We start from the raw sequence: 24,908 nt of genomic DNA on the forward strand, positions 1-24,908 counted from the left end.
TGTGTGTGTGTGTGTGTGTGTGTGTGTGTGTGTGTGTGTGTAAAAGAAAGAAATACTGATATACCACACAAAATAAATGGAAAATTATTGTTGTATCCTCGAGGTAGTTGTGCTCATACAAATTGGGTAATTCGACTCTGCGTGCTCGAAACAGGGAGCACCTGGACTCGGAGGAGAAGCAAATAATCTCCCTTTAAACAAAAAGTGCATAGACACACATGCACGGCAAACACACACGATCCATTCAACCATTATAAAAGCTAACTGGTTTGTCATGGCCTTTCCTCCAAGGGAGAGCAGCCATACCCACAGAAGAGGGAACTATTGTCTATATTGTTGGAGCCCATCTGGTAGTAAGGAAAAGACAGGCTGACAGTTCTGTCCTCATTTGCCTTGGCTAGTTCCATTGAGAGCAGTATATCGTATATCAGAGAGCTGGGAAGTGTACAAAACACACATTGCTGCTATCTTATATTATATTCAGCTGTCTGTTATATAAAGTATCAATTGGCTTTAAAAGAGCATTTTTGCTGAGATAGTTCCTCACTGTTTTGCATTGTTCTAGTCTGAAATTGTATTTCAGTTTACCTCAAGAGGAAACATACCACACTCACACACACATACGTCCATAGTAGAGTATAAAAATAAGACTGGAACCAAAAGAGTAGCAGCTTTTATTTGTGAGAGTGTACTAAACGGCAAATGAGTCAGCTGAGTCATGCAGCCAAAAACATGGAAATCTGTCAAGATGCCCATGCTACACGAGCTGATGGAAACAAAAGGTTTCCTTTAGCTAAATATAGAGCTGTTGGACTCATTTGGAAAAATTACACAATCCCAGATTAGTGCTTTTATACTGGTTTTAGGTTAGATGAAGGGTTTTTGCTGTATAACTTATCTGAATTGCTGTGATTAAGATGTTAAAGAAGAATATGGTTTGGGGCATGTTACATTTTTCTCAACAGATGGTTTTAGAGGCACTCAGGCCGGGCCTGGGTCACAACAGACCTATTTCAGTGTAATGTAGCACACCATCAAATCTCTTCTCCAACACAGAGTCTGTGTTATAAAATATGACTAGTCCTTTAAGGGTATTTATATTTTATGGGCTAAGAAAAAAGACAGAGGGCATGTGGGTCTAATTCTCTATCCATTTTCCCTCTTTTGATTTTATTTGCTTTTATTGTGTTCCCTTCTTTCTCCTCTGCTTTTGCACTCGTCCTACAGATTTGCTCACTGGTTACTGTGGGTACATAAAGGAAAAAATTGAGGCTCAGTGTAAGTGTGACAGCAAAAGAAACAGAAAGGAAATGTGAAAGGTGTTTACAAGCTATGAAATACACACTGGTTGTACATGCAATATATAACCTGTGTGACTTTTCTTCTCCAGAACATACTTATGATGCAGGTATAGAAAAATGAAAAAAACAAAGGTACAGAAGATATGTGCAGGGCAATGAAATGGAAATGAATAGAGTGATATAGAGCGCTGCATGAGTAATGAGTCAAATTATGATTTGGGCGTCGTACAGAGCTGCTGCAGGTATGATGGATTCCTCTTCTTTCTGCGCCTGCGAAGGACGTAGCTCTCCTACTCTCAGTAAGCTCTCTGTGTGCTGCACCTCCACACATACAAGTGTTTGATATTGTGTCTGTGTTCATGGGAGTGCGGCTTGGTTGTAAAAGCTGTTTACTGTGGGTAATGGTATGTTAAATGTGAGTGTCCCCAGGGTTAACTGCCAAACTGTAGTAAAACTTAACCATAGAAAGAGTCTGCCTGTGTGAGCCAGCCTTTTTACTGTTAGCCACCAGGTGGCTGAAGTGCTGACCAGGAAAAGAAAAAACATTTCTAATTTATGTACATAAGAATGTGCATTTCATTTGCCTTTTCTTTTTTGAGATTGGGAGAAAATTCACATTGGAAACATGTGGAACCCACAGATTTCTATCAAATGTATATTTTTCTTATTTTATTTATGTCAGCGACAACACTGCAACATTTAATAGATGCTTTATAACACTCACACACACAAAGAGATGGGTCCTGATATGTTCTTGCAGCTACATTACTGTTACATTTTATCAAATGTAAATGTAGTAGTTAAATGTGTCAGTATTTTCCCATAGGGTTATATGAAACAATATTTCATTTACAAGGGCTAAATCAAAACGTTAAGCTGATAACACTGAAATATCTATTTTATGGCTACTTTCTGAATTAGTGGAGAAAACTATCCTGACGTTTCCCTTCTGTTCCTTGCAGGACGGGCATTGCTACGTTTAAATGGGGAGAAGTTGGAGAGGATGGGCATTGTCCAGGAGACACTAAGGCAGGAGGTCCTCCAACAGGTCCTCCAGCTGCAGGTCAGAGAAGAGGTCCGCAACCTGCAGCTCCTTAGTAGAAGTAAGATCTCAAGATTTTGTGAGCGAATAACCACACTGCTGTGCACTTCTGTTTTGTGCCTGTAATTGTGTGCTGGTGTATTGATGTGAGAGAGGGAACAATAACAAGAGACAGGGGAAGAGCAGTTGGGCTTGGTTAAATTGGGAGGTGGCAGCGTGAGACCATTGATGCCTGCTGTGACATACGTGGAGTTGGGCATTCAAGTGCAATTGTTTGTGGCTGTGTGGTTTTATTGAAGGGAGCCCTTGATTTGCTGCACTGCCTCTGAATGGTGACTTCGGTAAATTCTTTTATTTTCCAGCCATCAATAAACTTGCTCAGGCAGGCACTGCTGACCTGGATTCAGACGTTGATGTGGTTTGTGTCTTAAAAGGAGTGTTTTTCTTTTTATCTGCTGCGGTGATTGTTTTCTGTGCGCATTGAGGACTGGGTGGCATCAAAGGGAAACACGTGCACAGGCTCCTTTCTCTGTATGAGCACGATTATATGGTTATTTAAAGCTTCCAACATTTTCAGTACATTTTATATTCCAACTTTAGCAGAATTACCTCATCCAATAGGCCAAATGTAATGATGATAAGTGCCATAGTTTTTCTTGGTGTAAGAGTTTGTATTCAAAGCCAAATGCGGGGCACCTTCACTCAGTTTAAACACTATAATCTTCAAGATCATGACCTATATCAAGAAGCAGCAACATCCTAGCTGAGCACATACCTTGAATAAAAGGGATTCTGCAACATTTAAGGGGAATTGCAAGAAGCTTACAGCCTTAGTCGTTTCTAGATTGTTCAAGCTTAAAACAAAAAATGTCTCGAGGTTTCAGATTATCCTGAAGAACAAAGCTTTTTCTGCAAAATTCAAGAAAAAAAAATGCCCAGTCTCCCTTAACATGAGTGTTCTAGTCTAAAATTGATTATTTTGTTAAATCAGGCTGAGCAGTGAAGTTGTTTTTGTCATCAAGTGATCATCATCAACTGATGGCACAAGGGCTCTTATAATCACCAGTTAGATACAAACAAGTAAATGAAACACTCCTTGTACTTTGACAAGCTCTCCACTTTCAGTATCTGATCATGCATGCTGCTGAAGTTACTGTTTGGTTTTCTGCATATTCCTACTTGCTGCAGACCACTTTGGGGTAAGTGTGGGGAAAATATGTTTATGTGAATTTTAATTTTTCAGTGGCCCATACATAAAGCTGTGTACAGAGCCAGAGAGACGGAAGAGCTACACATCTGGGGCTACAGCACGAAGCTGTACAAAAATCCTGCATGGTTGTGCACTGTTGTCAAGGCATGGACAAGTTTGCCAGTTAAACATCTACAACAAACTAACAACAATAAAGATAAATCATCTTCAGTTTGAGATATAGGGAAGCAGTGAAGAGAGTTTATGTGGTTTAAAATATTATCATGTGATAGTTTGAATTTACATTCAGTAATGTAAACACTGGAGTTGTAGTTCTCTATTAATAAAAATGAATTCTTTAGAGCTTAGAAGCAAAGGTTGTGCCTGAAAGAGCAATAATGTAGATATATTCGGGGTGAGAGGTTGGGGTTGCAGAAAATGTTTGAGAGTTGCTGAATTAAGAATTGTAATCGGTATAAAACCCCTACAGTAATTAATGAATAACAAGAAACAGCACACAGGACTGAACTGGGTGACTACTAAAGACTAAATTCTAATTTGTTTCAGTAAAAGGTGCTGCACTTTCTTTGAAGTGGTAATTATACAAAATCAGTCTCAGGTTAGCACTCAGTACTGATTGACACGGATGGACCACTCCCTCTCATCTTTTTGCCTCATTCACTTCACTTACAGATAAAGAATGTAAAAGTGCATTTGATGGCATGCGTGCCAACCAAGCATGCTGTATTAAATTAAGCTGAATTAAACTGAGACATGTGATGCAACTTACTGGTAGGCAGAATTGCTTTTGGAAACTTCTATTAACTGGAAAATGCATTGCAATGCAAATGTAATTTCCCAGTTCAGCAGCCTCTGACTTTAAGCTATAAGGCCAAGCTAATTTGGTGCACTCATAAAACACCTGAGTTTCACAGGGTTGCAGGGTATTCAAAGGTGATAAAGGCAGGTCGAGGTGTGAACCCTTGGAAGAAGCGATAATGGGGATGTTTCAGTGGCTGAAATGAAATGAGAAGTGTTATGAGGTGGTGTGATGTGATGAGGTGCTGATGAGGTGCTCATCTCAGGAAAAGGTGAAGGTCTGGACTGAAACTGGTTTAGTGTAAGATAACAATCTTGTCATTTTCTAAAAAACAAGTTAATGTTGCAATCAACTTCATGTAACCAGTGTCAAAGTCATCCACAATTTTATTGTCAGAACTTCTCAGAAGTAGAGGAGGAAGAGACACAGCTGTTTTCTAGCCTAAAGTCAAACGTCGCAGTTTATTGTCAGTGCCTCAGCCAACTTGTATCTTAACCATTCCAGTAACATGGCTGTAGAAATAAGACACCAATGGCTGTCACTTACCTGACCATTTTCATCCAAACCACTGATCCCACTGCTTTTGTATGATTTTGGTGTGCCTGTAGCTCAGGTGGTAGAGCATGTCACCTACAAATCAGAAGACTGGTCATTCGATCGCGGGGCTGCTCCAGTCTGCATGCCAAAAATCCTCGGGCAAGACACTAACCAGGTTGCTCTCCAATGCATCCATCAGAGTGTGAATGTTAGACACAAAGCACAAAGTGCTTGTATGAATGAGTGTGACTAGGTGAATGAGGCATGTTGTTTAAAGCATTTTGAGTGTTCAGGTAGAGTAGAGAGACACTACATAAGAACCAGTCCATTTACCATTTGCCATAAAGCTTCATAGAGACATTTATGGCCCGCAGATTATCCTCTTATTTCCAAAAGTTCCAAAACTCTTCCTTTATCCCTACCAAAAATAATAATATTTAAATTTTTTAGTAAAATATATTTCTGATGGAATTAAGTTTCTGTGGATCAGTCACCAGGTGGGGCTGGGTTAAGACGGAAAAAATATGCTGATGTGAGGAGAAAAGGGAATGAGGCTGACGTTTTGGCTTGTGAGTCAGATGTGAAGAAGGATGCTGATGGTGAAACGGAAGATAGAGAGAAAGAAAGAAAGAAGCAGACTCACTCAGTGGTTAATGCATATTAGGATTTAGACTTGTTCATCTTTGCTCACTCCACACACACTTCTAACTATTCTCCCTGAATGATTCGCCAAATACACTTTCAATTCTGGGGTGATTTAGCAGAGCCGTCATACCAGCTGTCAGGTCTGATTCATCTCCAGTGGATTTACCAAAAATTAAATATTGATCTCACAATAACTTTTAAAAAAAAAGGGGGGGGGGGGGGTGAAAATACAGATGCAGCAGTAAAGCTGAATCTGATGGGAGCTTGTCTCTGATCTGAGCCGCGATAGCACACTTTAACGCAACCCTTACAAGGCCCTCACATTATTGATGTCAGGATTGTAGAAGGCTCTGTTCAGTAATTCTTAAGCTTTTACAAGCAGTGCAGACTTTCTCTGTCTCTCTCCAATTCATTAAAAAAGCTGAAACAGAGCTGTGATACAAAATTAAAGGGACAAATTATAGAAAAGAGCACCTAAACACCTGGAGGGTATGATTTGAATATGGAGAGGTGAAAAAGACAAGACTAGTGTGCCATAAAAAGGAGGACAGAGAGCTGAGACTGGAGGTGAAGTGTTTAACAGAGAAAAATACTGGAACTGAAATTAACAGATCACAGAGATAAAGAAATGAGACAGGTGAAGAGGTTAATAAAGGGACATTGATACTTGATCTGATTTCACTTTTATTCTCTGACTACGGGGCCCTACTTTTCTGCTTCTTGTTAATCTGCGTAAAGCAGGCTCAGTTGCTTAAAGCAATGTAATAACATTTCACACTCAGCCAAGAATGAGATTACTTTGGCTGCAAATTATGGTTGAAAATGCTCTTCTGCATGCGATACCCAGTGAAAAACAAAACTCTTGTCTGTGGATAAAAGGGAATTTTGTCTGTTATTTGATGTCCATAAAAATTGTGGAAAGATTTTTTTTAAGATGTTCCCCATCTGGAAATTTTGATTATTAAATTAAAACATTTCATGATATTTCCGTGCCCTGAGAAAATAGCAAAATAAAACTGGAGGTGCAGAAATGTAAAAATAGACTAAAACACTAGATGGGATGGTTGGAGGGGGATGTTTTGGCCTCCACTGCACCAGCTGCGAATGTTCATTTTTAAGATGTCTTTCACAAGTCACCCAACTTCATGAAAGCCCGTGACTAAACTGCTACTCTGCCCTTTAAAGGTTGGCTGTGGTGACTTCGATGGTTAGGTATTTTTGGTTTCTGTAATAGCAGCCCCTCCTGTGAGCCTCGGAAGAACACATAATCTCTTAAAGTCCTCACAAGCCTTTTCTTTCCTCCCTAAACTCCTGATATTCACTTCTAAAGACTTTGCTAGATTTTTCTCATTGGCTTCTTTTTTCTTTCCTTCTACCATATAAAACATGAATGGAAACAACATAAATAAAACTGATGTTTTAGAAAACACACAGTTCATTTTCAGTCATTGCTGCAGATCCATGTAATGGATCTTGTCTTACTTACTGACCACTCAAAGCACTTTACAACTCACCTGCCTCACAGCCATAATCGATTAAGAATCACCAATTAACCTATAATTCGGGTCTTTTGATTCTAGGCTGAAGGCGGTGTACCTTGAAGAAATCTATCCTAATCAGAGAGAAAGCAAGAAAAGTCCACAAAGAAAGGACCAAGCAGGGCAGGAGATTCAAACTAGGAACCTTAAGCAGCCTATCACTGTGCTTTAAAAATACATAACTTGTTTGGGACACTAAAAAGCCCAAGGTAAACTCTTAAGGCATACATATATATTCATGTTTGAGAAAAAAAGAACCCTACATCAATTGGCATGTTTTCAGTTATTCTTTTGACTGTATTGTTATATATGGGCATTTTTGATAACATGACATGAAATTTTTTGCTTTGCAACAGCTCATCTTGCCTCCTTCACCTAATAAGATGTGTTCATGCAGTCCAAGAGTCTTGTTGCTTCTGGTTCCCCTCCAGTGCTCTTTTGAAATTGGCCAAGTTTCTCTCAGAGGGGATGTTTGGTTTCCAAGTGCCTCTTTGCCTTATTTGGCACCATGTTCATATTAGACGACTTCTCCTGACAGATGACACGCTGAGGCTGAGGGCTGCTGACATCCGCGGTCTAGCAGAAGTCATAAGAAAGGGGGATTTTAAGATCATTCCTGATAGCTTCTTCTCCCTGTTTTCAGGGGGTCTGTGGTCACATTGTTGGTAGATGTGTTTGGTTCATGCAAGAAAATGATTCATGTTCCCCTATCTGAAATCTTGTTACGCTCTTTGCTAAACCAGGCTTTAATGTGTTACGCTATGATAATTCCTACCCTCCAGAAACAACATGAAATGACTTAGTTCAGTTTCACAGAAACCTCTTAAAAAACAGGGAATAGAATTTGCATCTGAATTGGAAAAAGGGGGCCTACAGCTATCAGATATTGGATATGTTTTATTTCGTTTTACGGCATGTAAATAATAGTCAAGTAATTGTCAGTGATGAGTAATGATCAGTCAAATGAACAATAAGGGAATTGATAGTAATCTTTTGCATATAAAATACCAATCATCTATCTAACCCATCCAACCATACAGTGAGATAAATGTGTTCTGATAGTCAGGGTCCATTTCATGGTTAAAAACAAAGTCCAGCTCACAATGATGTGACTCTTGGAGCATAACCCACCTCACTCCTTTACATATTGTTTAATATTAGACTGAAAAACTTTTGGAATTCACTGTTATAAACTTTTTATCCACTTTTTAAGTCTGCAGACAGTAAGCGTTTGAAATGCAAAACATTTGAAAGAATGTAGATTTACATCCCAGCATCAAAGCTAAATGCAAATTTATACATGAGCACATCCGTCCTGGCAGTACTATGCAGCATACAATACTGCTCTTCATGTATACAACCCTGCTACTGTTGGGAAAGGTGCGGTGCCTTATCTTTTTTTGTGTGTGTGGATCTTTTATTTGTACTTTTACACACTACATTTCAAGTGTTCTCGGTAGAATTGGTTGCTTTATTTTAGTCAGCAAGTGAAAGCTAAGGTTGATGTCTTTCAAAGCCCAGAGCCACAGCTCTCTTAGGGCAACGTAAACCATGCAGGGGTTGTAACATCTTGAATGCTTTGGGAGAGAGGATTCACATCAGAGCCCAGTGGGAGATCCACCTTCCCTCTTCCTCTTAGCCACTGGTTGCGAATAATATCTTTATAACATACTGAAAGAACCCCCCCCCCCCCCCCCCCCCCCCCCCACCTTCTTCTTCAACATATCAATTTTTCATCAGTCATTCTGTGCATTTGTATGCAGCCATCTGCCATATTTTAGACTCTTCCAGTAATTATCTAAAACTGATGAAGTTGCAATTAACCTCTACAAAACACCTGACACCACCCACCCCCAAATGCAAAAAGTAACGCTGTCAATAGCACTTTGGCTGCCTTACGAGACTGCCTTGGTAACCTTTTTGCTCTGAATCGATTCTGTGTGTTGCCCATCCTTGCACAGCTTTACTCGGAGCTCCCTATGGTGCCCGCCAGCTGAATTAGAATATGAATGAAACTCTGAGCGTGACAGACAGAGAAGAAGGAGGAACATGTCATTTCTCCTCAGAACAAATTTTGCTCAGTTGCGTTTCACCCCCATCCCTCCCGTCTTCCCACCCACCTCCCCTCCTCTGCTTCATCTAGGCTCTGACGACTCCATAGGGAGCTCATTTAAAAGAATTTCTATCACAGAAACTGTTTTCTCTTTGTCTGTGCAAGCCTCAAGTCATATCAGCGCCTCTCTGTCCTGTCTGCTTTTCCATTCTGTCCCTCTGTTGTTTCCTGGTCGAGGTTTACTACGGTTCTACGTTACATCTGTCTGTGTTGGCTGCAAATCTACAGACAGGTATTGTCTCTTCCTTGGCAATCAGAAAAAGAGGGCTTGGAGCTGAAATGCCAACAGTCTGGGAAAGAAAAGTCTGCCGTTCTGCTGACACTGGTGTCGTTTTAGGATGCAACAAACTGGCTAGTTGTCAGGGAAACCACCTGGTTGAATCTGTTGTTTGAAAAGACCCAAGAATAGATAATTAGAGAAAAAAAAAAGGTTTGCTAATTAAATCCCTTTTTTGTAAAGCTTTGTAGCCTTTTCTACCTCCAATTATTAATAACTTATTCATCTCCATTTTATTGTCTTTTTCACTACTTAGTACCATTATTCTACTTCTTAGTCAGTCTGCCAGTGCTTGTCCAAATGACTGTTTGTTTTGGAGACTGTTGCTCTGTGACTGAGTGCAGAGTATTACATCAACAGAGATTAATCACAAAAGTTTCACACTAGTGTAAATGTGGTTGTATATTGTACTCGGAACAACAAGCATGAATTTTATTCTGTTGTTCGGTGGTTGTCTTTTTCCCCCACTTCTTTAGTTGAACCTATGAAAAATGCAAACAACAACACAGTTTGATAGCCATGAAATAGTAGTTTTACACCAACATGGTGATTCCCAAAGAGGTATTAGTCAAGTTTAGAGCATGCTGTATCTCCATACGTTGTGCAGTCCCCCCCCCCCCCCAAAAAAAAAAAAACCTGAGGGGACTGAACCAGGCCTGAAGACTATCCACTGCCGATGAATAGTATCTTGGGGGGGGGGGGAGGAATCTGACACAGGATTATAGAGATGTGTCTGGTCCTTCCATTTATCCATCTACAGTTCACCAAAACCACAATGAAAGGTTGCTGACGATAAGGCATCCTTACTGAGACAAATACTTGGATATTAGAGAGACTCTTAGATACATCTGTGCTCTCAGGACAGCACAGACTTGCACTGAGTGCATACAGATCAAGCATACCAAGAGAGAAATGTGTATTAACTATTTACTGAGGTCACAAAGGAGTATGACGTAAGAACAAACTAGTGCTGCACTTTCAACCTCTTTTGCATGTGAATCCTATTTATGTATTCCCCTCTCTTCTCTCCCCTCTCTGCAGCCTCCTTTGGAAATTTCTCTTAGCTCATCCCTGGATCCATTTAGTGGCCCTTTCCCTCATCCCTTGTCACAATACGTCTCTAGGAGCCATGGAAGAGCTGCTGTCTTCAAATATGTGAGCGGAGAATCAACGAGTGAAAGGGGAGAGGACGAGCCTATAGACTACATGCCAACCAGTCTGGAGGATTCTCATTCAACACGGCCAATCGGGTTTACAGACACTGAGACAGAGACAAAAACCCCGCTCTAGGCAGGGTTACCCCCTGTAACATACGATAAGATGATAAGATGAAAAGATGAAAGATTAACAATCTTTGTGATGATGTTTGCCTGGCACGGGTATATCTTCGGTCATAGCAAATCTCCTTTTGGTTTCCTTTCTCAGCTGGAATGCACTGATTGAGTCATTTCAGCAGTAGCTGTTGAAATTATACGTATTTGACATAAGTAGCGGTTATTGAATGAATTATTTTTTGACATGGTTTCACTTAGTTTGTAATAAGCATTTGGCCCAGTGGCAAAGGAAATGTGGATGTAACCATAGATTTATAGGCAGAGCTACAATTTAGACAATGGAACCTTACATTTAATCTTTATCTCCCTGTAAAGTAACAACCATGAGCGTATTCAAAGGTAATTAGAGCTTTTGTTAAAAGCATTTGACTAATGCCAGTTTAATCAACCCCTCACCCACGTGTCACACTGCATTTTCCTCTCAGGACATCGGTGTCAGAATTTGCAGGCTTGGAAGATGAACATTAACACTTTAGGCTGAATGTCATTCCCACAATAAAATTTTTGTATTGTGACTAATCTGCAGTATTTCAGTGAGAATTTAGAAATATATATTATAGGGTGTGAGCATTGTAGAGTAACATACACTTTAATGTGTGTATACTGTAACAGTTCTTTGGTCTTTTATTAATGAAATGGATCCAAGGGGCTCACAGAGTTAATGAGATTATAATTGCTTGATAAAGCAATAATGCTAGTGCTAAAAGGTGAAGAAGATGCACATCTGTAGAGATGGGATGCACCGTGTCAGTGTCTGCTGACGGAAATAAACACCTTGCCCTCTACAGTGGCAGTAGTTGCAAGCCTTGTAGTTTCAGTCCTTTGTCTGTGATCATGTATACTGTATGTCACCTCTTACACACAGATACAACAAGAAGGATGGGTCTCCGTTTGTGTTCCATCTTGTTTCTCTCCCTGATGTGACGCTGTACTGTCAAATGGTCAGAAAACAAGATACGGTTGAGATTCCCACTGTGAACGAAACCAGCACCTTTGATGTCCTTCTAGGCAACAGCAGACAGCGACGATGACAATGATGCTCAAGACGGATGACTAAATCAGTGAAATGAAACGTTTAAAAAAAAAAAAAACACACAACTTCCAAAACATCTGCACCAACCATCTTCCAACTGTCCTTTTACAAGGACGCTTTGAGTAATGTGAGATATCGACTGTTAAATGGGAAGAAAACACACTTTTATTTTTAGATGAAACAATGTACTGTAAATACTGGTTTACATTGACTGATGATTTATGACCTGCAAAAGGAGAAAATGTTTCTCTGTTTTACAGATTCAACAGTGGACGGAATGGAAAATGATGAAAGCTGTCATCATGTTTTTTGAATAAACTAACTGAGATGAATTGTTAGTTGAGTTTTTAATCGGCAGCCTTTGAAATGCATGTATTTGACAGTAAAATAACAATGGGGGGGGGGGCACAACAAATGACGCTAAAAAGAGGAGACAAGACAAAGGAAGGCATAAAAGAAAGAATGGAAAAGAAACAAAAAAAATCAAGCCCCAGAACATAATCACACTTCAGCCTGATATACACCGCCAAAACCTATGAATCAGCCCTTTATTTAGTCAGTCTTACAATATAACATCCAATATTTTTCCAAGATAGAGAGATATTTTAAGTTATTTAAGTTAAAATAATTTTCAAAACTACAATTGGTTCCTCTACCCTTCTTGAAACACAGCATCTGATTGGAAACAGATTTTTGGCAAGCAGTGCTCCCATTATCAAAATGGCTACAGAGCCAAACGATAGATTGTCCTCTCTGTTTCGACAAATCAACCCGAGTCTCTCTTGGAAAGGAAATTGGTTTGGATATTTTGAAATAAATACACCAGACACATCCAAAAATAAATGCAACACAGTTCCATTTTTAGTTTTGAAGCTGTTAAAAAGGTTGTTTTGATGGTCAAATAATGTTTAAGACTTCTAAAAAAAATGAATATGTAGCTCAAACTGTGAAATAACATTTTTATTTTCTTGCTAAACAGAGAGAAATGCAACTTGTGGGTTTCTACCTTCATTATACATAAGCAAAGATGAAAATGCATAGAAACATTTCTTTTTATTTTGTGTCACACATGGTAAAACCGTAATTCATTTCCTACACACAAACCTTTGTTTCAATTAAAATGACACTGTATCCATGCATGAAAAGAAGCAGGAAGAAGAATAAATTCTTATTAACGCCTATCTATAACCATGCAAGTAGGCACTGACAACCAAAATACACTCTGACACTATTCTACACACAACAAAACAAAACAGCTATCAGCAATGAGCAATACCACTAAATAGCAAATTAAAAAGGATAATTCTTTCTATAATTAACTCCTGTTATTTGAATCTTCTTCATATTGGTTTAACATTTTATTCTTATAGCACCTTTTAAACTGATAAACATTTGTACAACCCTTAAGATGATCATGGAGAGAATTCCACATTCTTATACCTATAACAGTTGGACTCATTTGCCTTCGAGTGGTCCGAGCAAACCTTAAAATAAAACTTCCTTCTACTATCCCCATTTTCTGAACACAATACAAATAATCTTTGTAACTTCAGAGGCAATGTTTTATTTTTTGCCCTAAACATAATTAATAATGTCTGTAATTTCACTATATCTTCTAGTTTTAATAATTTCAATTTTATAAACAAAGTATTTGTGTGTTCTCTGTATTTAACATTATGCATACGCAGTGCTCTCTTCTGTAATAAGTATAATGGTTTCATATTAGTCACAAACACAAACACTTGGTTTTAAAAGGTCACAAAACTTCCCCTCAGAATCAAAAAGTGCTTCTAGAAATTATAATTTGGCGTTATTACCTTAAATGAAGTGTGTTTATCATTTCAAGTGCGTAAAAATGTTCAAAAATAATTTTTTAAAGAAAAATTTACTCAATTTGAATTACAGTTACTGAATATTTGTTCCAGAAGTCGCACGTGCTTCCTGAATTGTGGGTCCATCTGTGACGACTCTGACTCTGTGAATGCAAAATAGTGCTACACACGATTATTGTGTCTTGCATGCACATTCATGCACGCACACTCACAAACACACACACACACACTGGCATCCAATTACTGAGAGACATGAAGCATCTCACCTGTTAATAACAGGGCACATGTATGATAAACAGAGTCGGTGAACAGTAGCTTTCTCAAGCTTGACGGGGAAAAAAAAATCTGGCGCAGATGGTTGGATGGTGCAGTTAATTGGATGCTGTTTACTGTTAAGTGTCTTTTCTTTCTCTGTGTGGCATTTGTAGATGAATGAATTCCTTTCAGAAAGCTGCTCTTTTATGATTATTCGCTAAAATACCCCAAAGCTGACACCCTTCTACCAGATTGTTTATCGTTATCTGCTAGTGACTTTGATCAGATGGATCTTAGTCATATGACAGCACTGAAATTGAATGAAAAACACTCTGTCCCCTCTCATCAGCTATATCTGTTGACAAGCCCTTTAACGGTTGCTTGAGTGAATTTCCTCTATGGAATAAACTTAAACAGCTAGAGAATTTAATTTTTACTGGCATCCCTCAGATGTTAATACAGAAAACTAGTACAAAACACATTAGCATGAAATAGTGCATGCCTGCTCCCCAGACCTTCACTGGAAAGGTCAATAACAGTCAGCTGCTGGTTCAACTTTTCAAGAGCCTTTAAGTGCACAGACCACTCCACCTGGCCAATTTTATAAACTATTAAGTAGCCTTTTGCTCACTCAGCAGAGCAGGAGTGGGAACATTAATCACTGCCATGGTTGGAAGTCTTAATCAGGGGTCAGACTAGGCTCTGTATGAACTATTCATTAACAGCCATTAAGGAAAGCAAATTTCAGGATCAGCTGGATATTCGGTGTAGAATGGCAGAAGCCAATTGCACCCCGCAGACTTGGTTTGTCAGCTGAGTGTCCCCTCTGGCCTAACAGATCAGAGATCAACCCCAACAGTGTCTGTACCAACACATGTCGCTGCATAAAGTCCAGTCACTATGGAAGAAATATAGTATCATCAGAATTAAACTATTTTTAGACATTGAATTTATAACACTGAATTTTTATCCTCCAAATTTCCCTGCAAAAATATTCACCTGCAAAAATTCACCTGCAAAAATATTCACCTGCAAAAAATTCACCATCAAATATTATGGAAGAAATATAGTATCATCTCTGATGATACTATATTTCTTCCATAAGTCACACATTAAATATCGACAACAATGCTGCAGGAACCCAAATATTTCTATCCAGTAATCAACAAGAACGGTTTCTAACACAAAACAGGACTGCACTGCTCCCTTGTGGAAGAATCCGGATAAACCTTGACTGAAAAGAATAATGAAACCATATGAAAGCTTTTCAGTGGTAATAACTTAATGTTATATAGTCCAATCATGTGAAATTAGTATCTATGACTATTCCCCACATGGGTTTATCTTTTTATTGCAAAAACATGAAGCCACATAAAAACCTAACCACTTTGTATGTTAAATACCACAAAAGTGACTATCCCTCTCTCTCTCTCCATAGATAGATAGATAGATAGATAGATAGATAGATAGATAGATAGATAGATAGATAGATAGATAGATAGATAGATAGATAGATAGATAGATGTGTGGTGGTTAACACTGTTGCCTCACACATACTGAGTTTGACTCCACCATCTCCACTGAGGTATTTCAGTAGTTGTATTTCTTGTTCCACTAGCCCACTTCTCATGAGTTTGTCTTGGTTTCCCAGCATCTGATGTGGACTTTAGTAAACCGGGTCACATCCAAGTTGGTATAAGTGTCACGTTTCGCATATGTGTCATGCTCCAGATCTAGCCTGGGGACCCTTCCTGGACACATGCTGATAGGGACATATATACACTCACTGATCACCTTATTAGGTACACTTTGATGGTGACTGGACTGGCTGGACTGTCTTGGACCTCATATCCTTCAGAACTCTCTTATTTTTTCCTCTCAGAGGTTCATTATTATTGCAGGATCTCTGTGTTACAATATAAAGCTTTGGATAATTTTAGCCATTCTCCTCTGACCCCTGGCATCAGCTAAGCATATTTGCACAGGCGACTGCTGCTCACTGGATATTTTCTCTTTTTTAGATAATTCTTTGTAAACCCTAGAGACGGTTGTGTAGGAAAATCCCAGTAAGAGTTTCTGAAATACTCATAAAATCCCGTCTGGCAACCATGCCACATTCAAAGTCACTTAAATCACATTTCTTCCCTAGTCTGATGCTCAATTTTAACTCCAGGAGTCCATCTTGACTCTAGGGATGTATATATGGCCATTCTGAGACACAGCAAAGGAGTTGGCAAAAATGCTGGAGACCGTGATGAGGTTAATTTTACTTTGTATTTATTATTGCTTTTTATCTTAATTCTTTTTTACTCATTTTGTTTTGAAAAGTGTCCCATTGTGCACTAATGTTTTTTTTCTCATGCTCAAGTGCATGCAGGTCTTGGGGTCATGATATTTTTCATCAAGAAAAACCTTTTTAATCGCTAATCTCGCGCCTTCTCGGAAATATTTATTAGGCATTATTGAAATACCAGTAATACTTTTACATTAGTCAAACCTGCTATAAAAATGAGGATCTACCGCCCTCCTCTGGCAATAACGATCCCACATAAATTACATCATGGTTCCTGATGATTTCCACTAATAGGAAATATCGGGTCATGATGACTGGCACCAATCAAAGACTAGCAGGGACCCTCTGTTGTTTTACTGGAAGTGAGTGACGTGGCAGTGATGCTGTGAATGATTAATTTAGAAAGAGAGAGAAGAAGAAAAAAAAGATGTGGGCTCACACCATATGTGAAGCATTTATTATTCTGTGTTAAATGGGGAAATGCCAGTCTGTTCATATAGCCCGTAACCAGCTTGCAGCTATACAGCAATTAAAGACCCAGCAGTGTTACTGACTGCAGGCCTGTGTGCTGTTAAGCTGCCATTAACATCAAAAAGGACTAATGGCTTATGTCTAAATACTGACCTTGAATTGAAAACACAGCATCAGAGACTTTTTACTCTTTACAAAACTCTGGCTTTAAATGCAAAATATTGAGCCAATTAATAATTCACTTTTTTATGTGGAGCCTTTTGCTCTTATGTATAGCCTTACTAAATTATAGGCATACTTGATATTTCAGAGGCTTTTTTTGGAGGGAGCTACTTGCAGTGACTACAGCACCGGCCTGGTATGACAGCTAGAACAGCCTGCCACAGACTGGACAAGAAGCCGTTATCGGCTACGCGGGAGGACATGGGAAGAACATTTTGGCTGCAGCTAGATTAAAATAATTCGCTAAGGGTTTGTATACGGAATTTAAGCCCTGACCCTTTTTTTTTGTCGTCAGGAGCGAGCGCCGTTACGTCGGAAGAGTAGCACGAGCCGGTATTGCAGCGAGTTTATTAGCCAGAAAGCCCACTATTATTCAGCTCGAAAATTGATAATAATAACGCGAGAGTTTGCAAGTTGCCTCAAGACTGTAGTCGCAACTGTCAAAGGTGGAGTGGATACGCGCATGACCCAACACACATTACTGTAATACTGTACACGGCCGCCGAGATAATATCCGTATAAAAAAACGAATAATCCCGAGGTAAGGAGCGAGGAGTGAACCAAACCCGACCGAGATTTGGCGCTTCTGCTGATTCGTTTTCGTTCGTTTTCTTTTACTCTAACCAACAGACTCACAGCCGTCGAAATTACTGCACTAAACATATTTTTGTGCCTCCCTTTAGCTCCAGCCAGCGCAAGGATTTTTTTTTACTCCTCCTTCGTAATAAAGTCGCCATTTTGCTTCACTGCCTATATAAACCATCCCGTATTCTAATATTTTTTCTCAAGGAGTCGAGGGCTCTGTCTTTCCTGGCTATTTCTATTAATTTGGAGAGTTTAACGAGAAGACAAGGGTTGGAGAAGTGCCTCGTGGTATACATATTAATGCACGAAAGGAGAACGAGAGGGGGGCAAGGCAATTGGAAGCTGGAAATAAGGTGAAAGTATCCTGGATTTCTTTTCATGTTCAGACGAATTTATAATTTCTCATCTCCTGCACTGCTCTTTTTTACCGTCCACCTGGTCGTCGTCTGCAGACTGGGGGGGGACAGGACGACGGTGACGACTGTCCGCTTCCTTTCAGGCCCCCCAAGCTCAACCTGACCGCTCCTTGACGCACAGCAGGTGTGATTGCCATGTAACTTAACGTTGGTGAAAAAAAACGCCTACTTTGGTGCCTGTCTCCTGCCCCTGACCTCCTCCTACCTCACGTGGATGACCCGGGGCCACCCGGGCTCTGGTGCTGGGTGACTGTTCGACAGTTAAGGTAGGTGTGGCCGGGGAGGAGGAAGAAAGTAGAGCACTATTTTAGTTAACCACATAAATAGGCAACTCAGACCTTGTTGTAGTTGTCAAACAGCGTGGCCGTGTGCCACGTGCGGTGTTAAAATACTTATTTCTAGGTTGGTCTCTCAGCAGATTGTGAGAGGAGATGTGAGTGGGTGTCACGGGGTTTTGTTGTGTCTAGCTAAGTATATGGTAATAAAGTTTCTGTAGCAGGTTTGTGTTTACATGTAGATTTAATCGTTTACGAAAACCCCAGCTGCAATGTATTTATTCATTTATTTATTTATTAGGAGGATGCTGTTGAAACACTGTGGCAAATCTAAAAGGGGGTTATCCTACATAATTATTACAGGGTTGCACAGTAAGACTCACCATCAATCAGCCATATCTTTCTCACCACCTGTTTATTTTAAGTAGTTATGAGCTGCTCTGTAGCCCATCTCTTCATGCTCTGATACATCATACCGGAAAAGGAAGATGCCTAGTGTTAATGTGTGAAAGATTTGATCAAGTTGCACCCTGCAGCAAGTTCACCGTGCATTTTATAGTCAAAATCATCAAAACTTTACAACTACTGTGAACGCTTTATCTCTGTGGTATTCACGCAGTGAATTGCACAGCATGTAAATGGACACCGAGTGGCCCCCATTGAGTGACCCTTTGTGTGCTTTGTAATTCATTAGGAGAGTGACATGAATGTGTGCTAAGAGAAACCATGTTGGATTGTAATCAGTACCACTCACCATAATTAGCAATTGTCAGCCTCTATTCAGAAGGCTGTTCCTTCCTGATGGGGAATGATGTTTAAGCACAGAGAGTCTGAACTTGACATGTACAATATAAGCATCGGGATTGATAGATGTAATGTATCTCACTTGACCTGAACTAGAGATCGCTGGTTTTCATAGTAAAGAAAGCTTGCACAGCTGCTCAGGAGCGTAGCTTTGTATCCCCACCATCTCTTTGACTCACCTTTTGTCTAATGGGCAGAGCATGAAGTTAGTGTGCGAGTGAGAGTATTGATTTTGAAATGAAAACATGGAAGGTCACACCCTCATTATCACACGTGTGCCTGCGCTCAGATAACCTTCAGGCCAATAGCACTGATGGCCAACATAAAGAAGCTGCATTATTGAACAAGGAGACAGCATCATCACACGCTATTGATGCAGCAGACTTTGCTAATAATGTTTTGACAAACAATGGATTCGGATTAATGAGCAGCAGAAGCATTTCCGATATTACCTTTAGCTATGTCTCCTGTGTGTTTGTACCCCCTCGTTTGTACATTGCAGGCATGGAGAGCCCAAGTGGGCCCAAGCTTGGGAAGCTGTCCTCATCAGGGCTGTCGAGGGGCCGAACGCCCAAGCATGGACATCCCCAGGAGCAAGTTAGAACCATGTCAAGCCCTGAAAACCACAGCAAACATAGTGAGTGACGAGCCGCTACATTTTGTTGAATGAATACAGTGTGTGAGTTCAGGTTTTGTTGGTATGACTCAAGTTTGCTCCTGGACTGATTCTAGGATGAAGTTCATGAAGCGATACAGTGTGAAGAGTAGGTACTGGGTGCATACAGCATGACATACTAACACATATATGACAACTGAATTTTTTGTTTTTGCATATTTGTTTCTTAGATCCAGCAGGTTTGCATTGGCTAAAGTTTTGTAATTCCAGCTAGTGCACTTTAGTGTGCTTTCTCAAGGATTTGATTAGCATACCATGCATGCAGGGGTCTCTGTAGCTGCTTTTTTTTTTTTTTTTTGAATGGATTATATTTTATTAGAAATCAATGGTTTCAGGTTCAGTGTAATTCTACCCCTCTCACCACAGTAGAGCCTGGAAACTCCAGCAATTTCCCTGAGACTGCTTTACAGTGAGAAAAGCAAACAAACAAGAATTGCCAAGCACTGACACAAGTGAAACCCCAGGCCATCTGGATGGAAATGGAAGATTTTGGAAAGAGAGGGCCAGACTGGGGAATTATTTTTCAATCCAATAACCAGTAGATCATCATGACTTTGTTAATAGCGGTGGGCAGGCTTGGAAAAATGGGGCTGTTCTAATATGACCCAGTTGTTTTGGTTGCTACAAAATAGCCTCTCATTCCCAGACACACAGAGCACAAACACTAGACTAGGTGCTTCGGTTTATTTTCTTTTCATGTTATTATTCAGCCCTGTAGGCCAGAGTTTCATACTGTTGTGCATGCATGTGTTTCTGTGTATGTTTGCTTGTTGTGGTTATTAATGCAAAGCTTGTGTTGCAAGAAATGAGAGTTCGGCGACACATTGTACAAAAAAAAGTGTGGAATCCCTTTACTAAAATCTTTCTTGTATGATCTTTCATGTATTTATGACTGTCTGCAAGATCTTCCCATAGTTAGAAATAAAACACTCTCCTCAACTTCTCATTGTGTAGGGTCTGGCAGCTGATTGGCTGTTTTTGCTGTTGAAGTACATTTGTTTTTTGAATGAAATGGTTTTCTCTGCAGCCTCTTAAAGCTTTGTGTTTTATGGGCAGTTTTTTACACTTTATTACTCAGTAAATAAGAGGAGTTTATAAATCAATCAGCAGAAAGTTTGTGCTGGGCTCTGCTCTGATCGATGTGAGGCTAAAGACAAGAGATTAGATACACACTTTTGGCTTAGCTTCACTAATGAATAACTCTGATGACTGCGCGTTTTACTGTGTGCGCGCGTCTTAAAGTAATACTATAACAGGTGATGGATTGGTCCTGGTTTTTATGGGGCTTTTTCAGGTTACTTAAGATTCTGCTATTTCTGTGTGTCTATTTCATTTTCTCTTTTTACACTTGATCTGTTCGGACTTGCAATTATGTTGAGCTTCTAAGTGATACCAGTAGTATTTAGATCATGTTTGATACTGCAAGTCTGTGCTATTGTCTGTTTTAAGAATAGCTTCTGGCACAAAAGATAAGAATCTATGTCCCACTATGTCTAAGGAAGCTTAGCTGGTAACATTGCCAGCTGGTTGAGATTTATCTTCTCTAAGAACCACAAGGAGAGAGACAGATCTTCTCCTGGAGCACATGTAGATACTGACCAATAAGAAGATGAATATAGACATAACACACAACACGGGAAATGTATAAGAAATTCTACATTTCCATTTTAGGAATATAGTTAAATTTTGTACAGTAACCGGTTTGGAATAGGATTCATAAACCAGTAAGATATTCATTGACTGACTGACTGTGCCAAATTGTGTTTCAAACACCAAGCAATCTTATACAATTTTCAGTCTCCTTAACTTATTATTTAGAAATTTTATAGATGTTATGATAAGGAGAAATGCTACAGTGGTGATATAATGAACCTGGCACTGGCCTGTCTATCCCAGGGGGGATATGAACCTCAGTTTGGGGAAACAAAGGCATCAATATCTAAGGCTCCCTATGAAGGTTTTTCAGTCCATGCTCATTGCACACAGTGTGCTCTTCTGATAACCTCATTATCTGCCCTCATCCCACTGGTTACTTCTTCATTTTTCATTTTATGTCCATGGAGAGTTTGGACTGTTATGTTGCGTTATCAGTTCTCATGTTGGCCCATAAATCTCCAGCTGGAAACTTTGCATGATGTAATAGCGGAGAAATCCCGTCTGGCTGTTGTACTGGTGGTTTCCTGAAATCACTATGTGCCTTCATATGTGACAACAAAACCTGGGTTTGTGTGCTTTCCTAGAGTGTTGTGGTTGAGCTGTCACCTTGCCACACCAGAGAAGTCACAGGAAAGATTGTGGTCCTTGAGGGTGATTTGCGCGCTGTTTCTCTCTTTTGTGCTTCAAGATGTTTCCTATTAATGTCTTGTTTGATTCTAAAGCTAAGTCATTTTTTTATTTAGATAGAACTAATGCTGTTTTGCCAAGTGCTGTAGGCCCTGAAAATAGTTACCTTTCAGCAAACGTTAACCCAAGTCTAAATAAGTAAAACCTGGATGTGTGAAAGGCCGCCCCCTTCTTTACCCTCTCTGACCCCAGAACACACTATCCAGTCGGCATGTTCTGTGTAAGAGGAGATGAGCGCTCCAGATTTGTTGTTGTATGGTAACATAAGTGGGTTAGGAGGGGAGCTGAGAGCGTGATAAGTTTCATGCTTGTGGCTGTGTGTGAATGATAATGTGCTATTTGGTGCCATTTGTTTGTGTTTATGTTTATGCATCTGTTCGTGCCTGTGTTTGCCCTAGCATGTGTGTTCTCATGCTACACTTGTCTACCCTGCTGTGGGGACCTTCTTTTCAGGTCCACAGTTGCTCTCTATTGACCTGGTATATCTGCGTCAGTATCCGTCCATCAGTCTCTTGCTTTTCCTCTAAATGTGCTGCTTTTTCAAGCTTTCTCTCACTTACTTGTTGTCCAGACGTGACTGTCATTGCTCACTGTTCTGTCCTTCCTCAGCCTCCTCAACTATTTCTTGTTTACGTATTAGCAGTGACTTAACCTCACTATTCCTGCCACTTCCCATTTCTTCTTCAGCCTGTTCCCAACCGTTACCCTCACTTCTGGTCTTCACTCTAATCACATTTCATATTTGTTACATTTTCTAGGGACTTCCTCTTAATGGCTTGAGTCTATCAAATCAGTAAAATAACAAAATATCAAATCAATAAAAAGCTATAGATTGAGACTGTTTGTTTTTGGGTAGAAATTGAATTCTGGTGCTTTTCTCAGCCTGATGCTACACCTCATTTTGAGGAGAGTCCTTTGTCATCTTTGTCACACCTTCACTTGGCAGACTTGTGGATGGTTGATGAGAACGAGTACAGGGAAATGGGAGAGGAGAGAGATTGCGTTGGTGAGTCACTGTCCATAAGGAGGGTATTGCAAACAGTTTGTAGCAGGCATTATCTCTCGGCACACATATAAAGTGCTGGATGCCCTGTTGCATAAGCTTATTTTATTATTATGTTGTTGTTTTTTCAAGTGTCTGTATATGCTGTGCATCAATTGTAAACTCCCCAGTGATTGGTCAGTTCTCCATTATCCCTCAGGTTTTATCTAAAACTGTTGCGATTTGATGTCACTAAACATGGCATTGGCTGTGGGCCAAATAAGTATCAAGTAATTCATTGAGTTTCCAATAATATGAAGCATGCTGTTGATGTGGAAGGCTGTAAAATCAATACAGGTCTGAAGAAGCTGTTGAGGTACAATGAGTCACCAGATTATGTAGCAGAAATCTCAAGCCTGAGCTCTATTCTTGGCTGCTTTACGTGTGGTTTAGTGGTGGAAGTAAACTGATATTCTACCACATGTCTGTGTAGTGATCCCTGGCCTCTCAAACAAAGTGATTCCCCATACAGTAAGTCTGCGGGCAATAAAAATTGGCATTCATTAGGACACTGAAGAATCTCCCAGTGTAACTGTTTTCACTAAGACTGAGTGACTAGTGCAAGTATAGAAATAAATGTAATTATTTTATATATCCATTTTCTTACACTTGCACAATTCAGGGTCATAGTTGGAGCCTATTCCAGCTGTCCACCCAGACAGGTCACCAGTCTATTACAGAGAGGCAGATTTCCATTCAAGCTCACAATCGCACCAATGGACAATTTAGAATCACCAGTTAACCAAACGTGTTTAGGTGGTGGGAGGAAACCGTAGTGCTCTGAGAGAACCCTTGCAAGCAAAGGGAGACAATGCAAATGTCACACAGAAAGACCTCCAGTCAACCAGTGGTGTCAAACCAGGAGCTTTTTGCTTTGAGGCAACAATGTTAACCACTGGACCAACAACTCTCCCTGAATAATGCAAGTGATAGCAAATGCCACAGTCTATGCCAGCACTCAGAATGGTTTAATATTAGGAAATAGGTGAAACAAATAGGAAGGTGGTGCCACTAGACAAAAATCCAAAAGTAACCTATCAGCATATTATAAATCGAGTTGTCTAAGAGGAGTTTTTACTCCTGCAACTGCTTTCGGCTCTGTTCTGCCCCATGATAGGGAAACTTTGGCCAATCTGATCTTTTCTGGAAAAGAACAGTCAAATAGTGTGGCGTAGTATGAAGAAAAGGTTTGGGTATAAAGCACCCCACTGTGCAGTGGGCTAAGGAGAGGGAATTCTTAGAGGAAAGCTGGATTTGATTTCTTTGTAAAGCCATAAGTCAACATTGGCATTATTTTAATACATACCAACACATACATATCAAACTGGCAGGGTGGAATGGGGCTCAGAAGAGAGAAGGAAAAGCTGTGGAAGGCGGGACATCTACTTTCAAATTCTGGTCCTTTCCTAGATAAAACCAGTGGAGCTCCACCTTTTATTTGTGGTTGTGTCCACTTTTCAGTTAAGGCAACCCAGAGCAAAGGTATGTTTTCTTGCAATGCTCTATAAATTATACAGATTTATAAACATTGCTACTGATGAATTGCTGTTTCCTTTCCATTAAAAAAATAATGAATTTTGACAGATTAGTTAAATGTTTGTGTCTTTCAACAAGTGGATGTATGTAAAAGATTAAGCTCAGATGGTTACACAAAGCAAGAGATAGAAAGGAGGGAGGGGAGAAAAAGACAGAGAGAGAGCGAGAGAGAGATAGAGAGAGGAAAGACTAAGACGGAAAGTGAGAGCTAGAGTCACTGAGACTCTGGGGTTTTTTTTCAGTTAGCTGTATCAGGGTAGTAAGACTTGTCTGGTGTTGCTCCACCTCACTCCTTACTCACTGTCTGGAATCAGGCCTGACTGTGAGGG

The 24,908-nt window shown here is 39.9% G+C and overlaps 2 protein-coding genes across 8 annotated transcripts in view; both read left to right on the forward strand.

Annotated features, from left to right (window-relative positions):
* samd10b (sterile alpha motif domain containing 10b) overlaps positions 1–12,155 on the forward strand; it is a 54,992-nt gene extending 42,837 nt beyond the window's left edge. For both annotated transcript variants that reach the window (XM_005740435.1, XM_005740433.1), the window contains exons 4-5: positions 2,264–2,404; positions 10,504–12,155. In XM_005740435.1, coding sequence (XP_005740492.1) covers positions 2,264–2,404; positions 10,504–10,526 — 164 coding nt within the window. In that variant the 3' untranslated portion in view covers positions 10,527–12,155. The remainder of the gene's footprint in view (positions 1–2,263; positions 2,405–10,503) is intronic.
* Positions 12,156–16,925: 4,770 nt separating this feature from the next.
* The window catches only part of znf512b (zinc finger protein 512B), a 27,564-nt gene continuing 19,581 nt past the window's right edge, over positions 16,926–24,908 (forward strand). For 2 of the 6 annotated variants that reach the window (XM_013912768.1, XM_005740436.1), the window contains exons 1-2: positions 16,926–18,169; positions 19,485–19,619. In XM_013912768.1, coding sequence (XP_013768222.1) covers positions 19,487–19,619 — 133 coding nt within the window. In that variant the 5' untranslated portion in view covers positions 16,926–18,169; positions 19,485–19,486. Of the gene's footprint in view, positions 18,170–19,484; positions 19,620–19,714; positions 19,747–24,908 lie in introns of those variants that run through there. The other 4 variants (XM_013912769.1, XM_013912770.1, XM_013912772.1 and 1 more) reach the window with 4 other exon arrangements.

This window comes from Pundamilia nyererei, unplaced genomic scaffold (genome assembly GCF_000239375.1).
Source record: "Pundamilia nyererei isolate P.nyererei 1_Seehausen unplaced genomic scaffold, PunNye1.0 scaffold00100, whole genome shotgun sequence".
In the NCBI taxonomy this organism is placed as follows: domain Eukaryota; kingdom Metazoa; phylum Chordata; class Actinopteri; order Cichliformes; family Cichlidae; genus Pundamilia; species Pundamilia nyererei.